The 11,103-nt window shown below is 37.8% G+C and overlaps 1 protein-coding gene across 1 annotated transcript in view; it reads left to right on the top strand.

The window, feature by feature from the left end:
• The first annotated feature begins 235 nt into the window (after positions 1-235).
• LOC148126128 (uncharacterized) overlaps positions 236-11,103 on the top strand; it is a 33,442-nt gene continuing 22,574 nt past the window's right edge. The window contains exons 1-2 of the mRNA XM_087929854.1: positions 236-540; positions 881-1,688. Of these exons, the coding sequence (XP_087785980.1) occupies positions 1,298-1,688 (391 nt within the window). The 5' untranslated portion in view covers positions 236-540; positions 881-1,297. The remainder of the gene's footprint in view (positions 541-880; positions 1,689-11,103) is intronic.

Raw genomic sequence — 11,103 nt, 5'->3', positions numbered from 1 at the left:
AAGACTTCTTTGCTCTCTGCTATCCTCTAATCACTAAGGTAAGTAGTAGGTCCCAACTTCTACCCTTTATTTAGAGATATCATGTTGGCATAGAAAGAGTTTATGCAGGATAGAATAGCAAAAGGAGAGAAGAGAAAGAGGAGGCAACTGATCATATGTAGTAGTGTGATTTATTTATTTTTATCCTCGATTTAAGTACAATGGCGAGTTTAAATCTGTCGACATCACCAAAGCTCCCTGGGCGGCTAGGTTAACGCGGCGGAGAGCGCGTGTATGTGTGTGTGTGTGTGTGTGTTATATAGAATGGATTCAGCACTCTGGCCAGCTCCGCCACTGTTGCATGCCTGCCGGCGCGAGAAGACACAGAGGGGAAAACCTCAAGTAGAGAGACGCTCCTTAGACAACGCCACTAAACGGATCGATGCTGAGGCGATCTGGGAGGGCAATTAAATCAAGGCAGCAGAAACGTGCTTTCTCCGTTCCGAGGAGATAAAGAAGCTCTGTGAGGCTTCCCTCCCCCGCTTTTCGATCATACCGTAGGTTCGTTCGTTTCTTCTCCTACTGCTCGCTCAAAAAATTTAAAAAAGAAGAAGGGAGGAGAGTGGGCAGAGGGGATTCCCCGCTTTCAAGTACTTTGTTGAAAGGCTTCCTTTTCAATAAAGCGAGATGGAAAGCACATACTGGTGCCGATTTCTGGCATGGTGCTTTGTCATTTAGTCTTTTTTCCTTTTTAAAAAAACATATATTTTCATGTTGTAGAGTGTCTCAGATCCTTCGAAATTTTTTTTTAACCTCAAGGGGGCTAGATTAACAGTAAACCATTGAAAAGGGTACCTGGTTTGATAGCTCGGTTTATTTGTGCTTGTCTTTTTTTTTGAAGGTGTGTCCTCAGAAACTGGAGAAAGAGGAATGACATTCTGTGTCCAGATGATCACAGCCATCAGCCAACTTTTGTCTCTTCATCTTTTCTTATTTGGCATCATGAAGGGAGATCTGGAAAACACCAGTGCCAAGTGGGAAGGACGCATCTAATTCCTTTCCAGGAATAGTTCCTTATTGTGGAATTTGGCTGTATTCTCCCTTTGCGTCTGGGAACTAAAGTGTGGATCCACATCCCTGGGATCAACATCCATCATTATGTAAAAATAGAATGACAAGTTGCCCTCAGACAGAGTTTTTGCTGTTTAAGTTAATGCTGTCCATGGAGATGATTTGCGAAGAACAAAAGTACATACATATTTTCTATTTTTAAAATCTCTCAGACTGGTGGAGGGAATCTTTTTTCCTTCTTTGCACTATGCTAATTTGCAACATCAGTGCAATTAAAGATTGGAGCACTTTTCTCTCCCAGATTTTGCCCAGTGTCAACAAGACTCTCAATCTGGTGCAGCAAGTTGAAGCCACCACCAACTCTGTGGTGAGTGTCCTGCAGGATCCCAAGCAAGACAGTTACTTGTCCAATAGCCAATCCATGAATTCCAGTAACTTTACCACTGGCTTGGACCAGCTTTTCCAATATTCCGATTCAGACAATGATCAGCTTTATAAGGAATACAAACCGCCACCTCGAGATGCCATCCCTTTACCCAAGGCAGTGCTTTACCTTCTGATGGCAGCACTTGTGGTGGTGGCTGTGGCTTATGCCATTGTTGGGCATCTCATCAAGGATCTTGTCCATGATTTGATAGGTGAGTGTTAAAAGTACACTATTCTTTTCCACCATGTGCAGAGTTCACAGCATCTGTTGTTTTTGCATGAGATACTTTAGTAGTTTCTTCACTTTTCAGATCTGTAATTCCAACATTGATGAAAAAGGCAATCTTATATTTTTAATTTAGTTGAGAGCAAGCCTCATTGAGTTCAGTGGGAGTCAGGTCTAGTAAATATGCATGAGATTCCACTACAAGAATCTGTTGAATGTAGTTGATCTTGTTGATTATACAACAAACATGAAAGAAACTCAAATGCACACCCCCAACATTATGTGAGAAGACACCAGAAAGCAATTTGTCTCAGAGCAAGATCATCCTCCTTCAAGTTTCTTAATTGGTTCTGTTTTGATTTGGACCTTATATGTGCCCTGTTATAAGAAAGTACCAGAGCTTCATTTATCTTAATGGTTTGTTGCTGCTGTTGTTGCTTTTTTAAATGTTATGCCTTACCATCTAATGAAAATAAGTTTATGAATTATATCAACATTGTATCTATCTTGAAGAGTTTATATGTACATCTTAAATAATAAGGGAGGCTAACTTGCTAGAAAAATATTTGGAAAAGCAAAATGTATTCTTATTTGTAGTGATACAAATGGGGTACCTACCAGTTCTATCTACCAGTTTTGCAATTCTGAAGTCTTCTTATGCAGCTCATTAAGTAAGATTATTATACTAATATTTATTATTTTAAATTCAGTGTAATCTTAGACAACTGGCACTTTGGAATAAATTTATTTTTAAGTAATTCCAAATATAGGATTATGACCTTCATAACTCATTTATTAAAAATACATGTAGCTGCATTGAGCATTAAATGGGTGATATCTATGTGCAGATGGTATTTTCTATCCTTCTTTTCCAGCCCTTTTCCTAAGGGCAGGAATTAAACGATACCCATTTGCACAATTAAGCACAGCAGTTTATTTCCTGATAGCTAATGTGTCAAATAGGACTATTAACATAAAAAATACTGTCCAATATTCTGCCATTAAAAAAAAAATACTGAAAACTACAGCAATCCTAAACATATGTCCAAAGAAAAATATTCTTTGCCTAATAGAGTTTACTCCATTAAGTAAGTATAGGATTAAAACTTAGACAAATATTTTGAATAACTTTGAGGCAAGCTTTTCTGGTCTGAATCCCATTAAATTACTTTCACTCTTGTCTAATAAAGAACTTAGCAATGTTGATAAGAAATCCAAATAAAAACTGCATGTTTTTTTTTATGAGGAATTGGCCACCCTGTCCTTGTCCCGCCATTCTGGGGTACAATCAGAGCACTATATGATGCCCAGAGCAGCTACCCCATTGTCTTCCTCTTCCACTACTCCTTAAGACTTCCTAAGAGGACACATTAACTTTTTCTTCATCTCCTCCTCTTTGTGCCATTTTTGTATAGTATGTGGTTTGTCCACAATTATATGTACTTTTAACTTGTTTATGTGTTTAAACTTTAACTTAATCAGTAAGCTAAACAATCAATGAATTGTGTGTGTGTGTGTCTCTGTGTGTGCCTTTGTGTATTTTCTAATATTTTTAGATGTTAGGTAGAACAATAAAATTAAAGAAATGAGCAGTGTGGTTGAAGATTGTTTACTCAGAGGTGTGTTTTATTGGGATTAATAGGTTTTCTCTCAAGTGAGTATGTGAAGATTGCAACTCAAGGATCAAATAGTATGTTATACTCAATCTATGCTATGTTCTATTATGATCAATAATTTATCTGTCTATTTAAACCAGTTCAGCAGAGATTCCTAATAAGTAGTCAAACTAACCCTTAGGAGATCTCATTGTTTTACTAACACAGTCTGAACTTGGGCAAGCATCTTGGTTTAAATCCATCTTCCCTTTGAATTAAATGGGAATGTCCTAAGTGTTTTAGCACAAAACTATAATAGTGATATTATTAACATAGCACATAAATATAATTTTTATGAAACATTATATTACACGTACACTAAATCAGATGTCCGCATCAATTTTAGTTAATCATTAATGACCATTCTCTGTATTGTCCCCTGCCAGAGGCAATTATTTCTATGCTTGCTCTATTTTTCTCTCAATTCCTGGAGATGACAGTCTATCCTTCCAACCTGATTCATTTCACAGCTCTTACAGATAATATCCTTCATCTTGTCAGAAAGAATAGTTCTGATAAAGAGCAAATGTTGGAACCGATGATCTTTTATTTACGTTCAGAACAAAAACAATGTGTTTTCACCTCATGCAAATGGAAAATGGAAATGAGTTTCAGGGTACCTCAAGAATGCTGGAGTGAAATGAGATCTCCAGCTGGCGTCTTCTTAGGAGGTCACACATGCATTCCTCTTTCATACATTCCAAATTATTGAATTCTCCCAGGAGGGAAGATGACACTAAGTTTCTTAACTCTTCCAGGTGAGTCATCTTTTTTTTTTCTTCCAAGAGAAGCTTGATAATTTATTTATAAGCATAAAGCCATTCAATTCCATAATGACTCTAGTTTACATAAAAGTTAGATTAAAATGGTTATAAGAAGCGAAGTCACACTTCCATCCATCCTTTTCCTGCCATATTCTTAATGCTCTAATTGTAAGGAGGAAACGGGGGACTCATTGTGAAATCTAAAAACACCAATTCTGGACTTTGCCTCACTTTAGTCAAGCTGTACCTAAGTGGGAAGAAAAGTGCAACAGAACAGCATATCTGTCAATCAAGGTTGATCTGCAGAGTATATTGGGATCTAGTATCAGGCTATTTTTTTATTATCAGGATAGTCCTGTAAATACTTGCTTTTATATGAATCACGCTCTTCAGTAGAGCTCACTGTCTACTTAAATACAACCCTGATCAGAGCAAAATTCCTGCCTTGGTGTCCTATACTCGCCAGGAATAATAAAAGAAGAATATTTATAGTTCACGGTTGACATGAAGGGTCCTTGGTGCTCTCTGAGCTTGGTTGTTTTCTTCCAGACATTTCATTACCCAAATTAAGTAACATCATCAGTGCTAATGATGTTACCTAATTTGGGTAATGAAATGTCTACAAGAAAACAACTAAGCTCAGAGATCACCAAGGACCCCTAATCTCAGGAATACATGTACTGTTGCATTTTAAAATGACTCCATGTTGTGAGCAAACTACCTCTTTCTAGATTGTATTTTTCTATTTTACCTGTGAATGACAGGAATGATGTCAGCCAGATCTAAAACACCAAAAGAAATAATTTTTTGAAGCAAGCACAATGGTGCAAAGCAAAGTTGTCAGGTACAGACAGGGGGCCTCAAACTGGGCAAATTTAAGACTTGTGGACTTCAACTCCACAAGTCCACAAGTCTTAAAATTGCCAAGTTCAGAGACCTCTGGGTACAGAGATCAGCCTAGAAGTCTTTCCAAGCCTATTGCCAAGATGTTATTTGACTACATTTCTGGTAAGTTTCCAGGTCCTTTGATTGATGTAGTCAACACCTCTGAAAGACACTAGTTTTAGGGATAGCTTCCAGAGCTACATCCTCAGGCTAAACTGCCTAGACCTTTGATAACTATTCACATTTTGATTACAATTTTCTTCAGTGCTTTCACATTTTTTGTCAGATTTAATACCTTGGGTTTTCATAGTTTCAAGCTCTCCACAAATTCAGACACACCATTCCCCAAACTTGTATATCTGCCATCTATCTGGTTAGATATCGACTGAAGTTTCACCATTAATTCGAAGCTTGTAACATCTTTTCACTGGCATAATCATATGGGATTAATATTGCTCTATCTAACCCAGCAATCAGATGGGGCAGCCATAGGCCGCTCCCCTCTATCTAGGAATTCATCTAAGTTTACCTCCCTTTCCATTATCCGGAGTGAAATTCTTCATCCATAATGACTGAGGGAAAGCCATCTTCTTCATTTTATGGGGTATATTGTTGAAAAAGATGTAAAATCATTAATGTTCATTGCATTGATCACACTATTTAACCATCTGATCCTCTGCCATCTTCTTCCCTTCCCTTCCCTTCCTCCCTCCCTCCCTCCCTCCCTCCTGACTTTGGTCAATGATAGTGATCATCTTCAAAATAAAACTCAGATTGTAGACACTAATGAGATCATTTATTTTATTCAGGGAGGATTGCACAAATTCATTAAATTTTTATGGGGTTGTAATGTCACAAAATTTAAGAACCTGTGACATCCTGTGTTGTGCACACTTAATTACAGCACATGACACATCGCCGCATCTAATTCCATCATTTGTGAAAGGGATTTATATTGCAATCAAAGTTTAAAAAGCAAGCTTGTAACAATTTAAAATACATTATTGTGGCATCTGTTTAAATGGGTCAGAATGTTACCATTTTCTTTGTTATTTCACTCATTTGCAAATTCTTCAAATCTGATCCCAGCAACCCTTCCTTTTAAAAATGTTCCTTCTTCTTAGCCTTGTGGCCTGTTTGCTGGATTGTTCTTCTTCTGCCTTATCTCCAAATTCCACATTTCAGTCTATTCTTTCCATTAAAATAATCCCTTTAAGTAAGAAAAATCTGAGAATAAATATAAGACTTCTGAAAGCTTCTGATACATCAACACTTAAGGGAAGTATGAGTCAATGACCTATTGCTGAAAACCTTAGAGTCCTTATAGCAAATCATGTGTGGATTTCCTTGATCCAGGAGTATCAGTGACACTGGATTATACTGAGGGATTCAATATTCTTTTGTAAAACACATTATTTAATTAAAATAAAAACTGCTTGAACAAACTGAAACTGGAGGCAAAATATTCCTGAGACAGGAACTTTCTCAGAATATATCTATTTTACAGTTAAACTTTCTTCTGAAGTCCATCAGTTCTGCAAATGTAGTCAGGAGAATCTTACTTTTTTTTTTAATGCAACACTCACTATTCCAAAGGAAGCAAAGCTCCAGTTTACCAAATTCACCTTCAGTTATGACCTTTTTTTTTGTTCTGACCCCAGTTTCATGCAGTTTTCATCTTTAAACTTGGCTATCCATCTGAAGTTACATTATGAAGCCACCACATGTTAGCCTGTAATTCAAGTTCACAGTTTCTCCCAGTGGGTCATTGCCTCCAGCCACTGAACAGCAGAGAAACCCAAATAGCTATAGCACTTAGATTTATATAATGCTTTACAGTGCTTTATGGCCTCCTCTAAGTGGTTTTACAGGGTCAGCATATTGCTCCCAACAATCTAGATCCTCATTTTACCACCTCAGAAGGATAGAACGCTGAGTCAGCCTTGACACCTGAACTGCTGAACTGCAGGCAGCCGTCAGTCAGTAGAATTAGTCTGAGGTACTTCATTCTAACCACTGCACCACTACACCTTATATGACTAAGTCTGCCCCTCAGTTCCACTTTATATTATCCTTTTGGACATTTTTTGGACACAGTCATTTATACATCCTTTAATATGGCTATTTATCCTCTAAGCAAGCCAGAGAGGTCTGTCATGTTTATTTGCAGCTGAGACTGCTAAAGCATTTTCTATCAGAAGCTTCAAGACTGGGGTGTATTTTAAATCTCTGTCTACTGCTGTAATTGTCCTACAAAGAAATTTGAAGTCTATACATCATTTCCAGTTTGTTGCAAATATGAATGCATAATGAATCATTCTGAAAGTGGCAATTACACACACACACACACACACACACACACACACACACCCCAACAGCATCTATACTGGCCTATATTTTAGAGTTTGTTGTTATTAATTTCTATCCTTTTTTTTAAGGAACTTAGCAAGCAAGCACATATGCAGTCTGATCTGCTATCATTTTATCCTCATAAGAACTAATCTGTAAATTGAGCTGACAGATGGTAACTGGCCTAAAGTCACCTAGTGAGCTTTATGATGAAGTGGGACTCAAATCTGGGCATTTCTAATCCCAGCCCAATGTTTTAATCGTATCGTACTAGTTCATGGACAAGTCTAAAAACATTGCAATGTTATTTTAATGCCAGTTTATGAGTCCAACATGGGATGTAATTGGTAGCATATTTTGCAGATGAATGCCAAGTTCTTTCAACAATGAAAATGGATATTCAAAATCAGGCACTGAGAGGAAGAGAAAAATGTGTGGCTAGGAAAAACAATCAATTTTAGAGCCCTTTGGGGAAGTTTGAGAAATCCCCTTAGATCATTTGTACTTTCCAGTATGTGGTGATTCTGAGATTCTTTTGCGTTGCTGTTCTTACTCCCAGAGCCAGCTGTAGAGATGAAGAGACCCTTCTAAAAAAAAAGATGTCAATGGACACATTCAGCTGGGACCGTGATCCAAATTTCGTCCAATGCTAGCACTGTGGCAAATGTCAGTGATAGACCTGACCTTTGGTAGTGACAAACAAGATCTCACTGGGATATGAGGTTTAATTCCTGTTCATTCCTGCCCTTTCAGATGAAAACCCAAAGCAGTATGGAAAATTTAAACTATTAAACTAGGACTGAGAAGATCCAGCTTCAAATTCATTCTCAGCCACAGAAAGTAAATTTGAAAACTAATCACACCCTCACAGATCAATTTACCTCACATAATTGTTGTGGGTTAAAACTGAAGGAGACAGAACTGTAGGCTACTTTGTTTCCAGGAATAAAAAAGAAATATAAATCTAAATGAACATTAAAAAAAAAAACCCATTTCCATGCAACTGTTAAAAATGCAGGCACACTTCTCTTTTTTTTCACATTGAACACCCACCAACGAATGTCCTAAATCAGCACTGATTTTCATTTTATCTTTCATGCTGATGTTAAACAGAAGAGAAATTCTTCACCATAAATACTTTAAGCTAATGCCTTTCCTTGTCTCCTTCAAGCTTCCAGCAAGACCATTTTCTTAATTTGGCTTTGACAGCCCTTGTAAAAGAAATGGATTATCTTTTTGCCTGTCACTTTGGTACGGTCATTTGTTAAACAGTTATAAGTCTCCTTGCATTACTTCTCTGCAGGATATTTCCCATAAGAGATGTCACAGTTAATTTAAAAGGTTTCCTGGTCCAGAGGATAAAGGGCAGCTGCCTTTAGATTCAAGTCAATAAAAGGAAGACAAATATTGCAACCTGTTACTCCCTTATGGAAGGGATAATTACAACCAGATTTGACTGTCATCCAGGCATCAACATAATCTAAACCTCAGACGTCTGCAAATGTATATCCAGGAATCTATAAGAATGAAGGCCCAAATGAGTGTGAAAATATTTTCCTTGTTTAAAACCCCATGCATTTAAGCATCTGTAGATTGCCACTTTTTTATACCACTAAACTTTATAAGCACCTGTGCATCTGGGATTAGGGAAAAATTCCCCTTCCAAATAGCTTCAGCCACTAGATTCTAGTGATGAACTGGATTATTCCACATTGACAGATAGTCAAAGCACTTCAAAGTAGGTTCGGTAGGGGCAGAGAAGTCATCATGAACATTTTACCACTTGTACTTAACTATTATAAAGGCTTGCCCTAGTTTTATTCGGGACAAGAATTTTAGCTTCATAAGTTCACATTGCTCAGCCTTCTGGACCAACTTCTGCTCTCTATCAAAATAGTGCATGGGACATTATATATTCGCTGGGATAGGGGAGCTTCCTGGGTTAGGTCAGGACAGAAGTAGTAAAACAGGGTAATGGCTGCAAGAATAGAATAGAATAGAATAGAATAGAATAGAATAGAATAGAATAGAATAGAATAGAATAGAATAGAATAGAATACCTTATTGGCCAAGTGTGATTGGACACACAAGGAATTTGTCTTGGTCTAAATACTCTCAGTATACATAAAGAAAAGGTACATTCATTAAGAATCAAGAATCATAACATACAACATTTAATGATAGTCATAGGGTACAATCAACAGTCAAATCATACTAGGAAACAGTCAAGTGGGAGGGGATGGGTGATAAGGAGTGGTGAGAAGATTAACAGTAATAGTAGTGTTGAGGGAATTATTTGTTTAGCAGAGTGATGGCTTTCGGGGAAAAACTGTTCTTGTGTCTAGTTGTTCTGGTGTGCAGTGCTCTATAGCATCGTTTTGAGGGAAGGAGTTGAAACAGTTTATGTCCGGGATGTGAGGGGTCTGTAAATATTCTCACAGCCCTCTTTTTGACTCATGTAGTATACAGGTCCTCGATTGAAGGGAGGTGAGTAGTAATTGTTTTGTTTGTCCTGATAGGGAGCTGTGGGTTCTTGCTTACAACAAGCAACTGTACTTACACAAAGATGCAATGAATTTGTAGCCAGCTATAAACTGTAAACAGCGTCTCATTGTTTGATGCATTTAGAAATAATGAAGCATCAAATTAGCACTAGTGGATTTCAGTATATTTAACACTATTTCAAAGCTCTGTCTAGCTCTACTTTATTCAATTCACTATTTCAAAGCTCTGTCTAGCTCTACTTTATTCAATCAGGTCTTGTCAAGCTCCTTACTTATTTTGATTGTGTCTCACTTTTCTTCTAGGCTTACTTGATTTATTTAAATCATAAATTCTTTATTCGCCAGTGTTACAAAGCAGTATCAAGACCCTCCTTCCTTGCATTCATGTGATAGTCTTCATTTATTTGGAAATGTATTCAGATATTACAATGCTATTGGGGTCATGCCGTGTTGATCAAGAGTGAGAGGTCCACCTTCAGTACTTAATATGTGGAGGGCTAGAGAGTTTGGTACTCTCTCTCCACTCCTGTTTAACATATACAGTATCTGAAACCACTGGGGAAGATAATCCATTGCCATGGGGTGAGATTTTTTTATACCCTCCCACCCCTGGAGAATTAAGCAATGCTGTTGTCCCAATGCCTAGCAGCTCTGGGGGGTCTGGAGGAGGAACAACAGGCTTCAACTGAACCATGGCAAGACTGAGTGGCTTAGAGTCTTAGGGCCTTCCAAATCTGGGACGTTACCATCTTTGGTACTGGATGAATTGCCCCTGCCCCCAAAGAGACCCACTGCACAATCTGCAGGTCCTTCTGCACTCACAACTCCTGCTCAAGTAGCAGGTGGCAGTCATGACCAGGAGGGTCTTTGTGCAACCTCATGTGGTGCACCAGTTGTGCTTGTTCCTGGATTGTAACAATCTGTTTACAGGTACTTGGTCACTTTCCAAAAGGACCACTATATGTAACATGTTCTTCACAGGCTACCCTACAAGAGTATCTGAAAGGTTCAGCTGGTGTAGAATACAGCAATACAGGCAGTTATGGGTGCCCTTAGAAGGACTATTCCACTCCAAGTTACTGCTTCAGCTTGTTCCAGATAGCTTAACCCTCAACATGAAAGGTATTATCCAGATTAAATTTATTTCAGGTATCCTTCTCATAGATGTAACTCACATTATGAGAAGATTCTTCTGAAGGCATCAATAATCTAATTATGTAGATACGCAATCATAAAGGTAAAAA

Source organism: Pseudonaja textilis, chromosome 3, assembly GCF_049901715.1.
Source record: "Pseudonaja textilis isolate UNSWEBS1 chromosome 3, rPseTex1.2, whole genome shotgun sequence".
NCBI classification, from domain to species: Eukaryota; Metazoa; Chordata; class Lepidosauria; order Squamata; family Elapidae; genus Pseudonaja; species Pseudonaja textilis.
The sequence above is the reverse complement of the archived record's forward strand: the minus strand, read 5'-3'. Positions and strand labels throughout refer to the sequence as shown.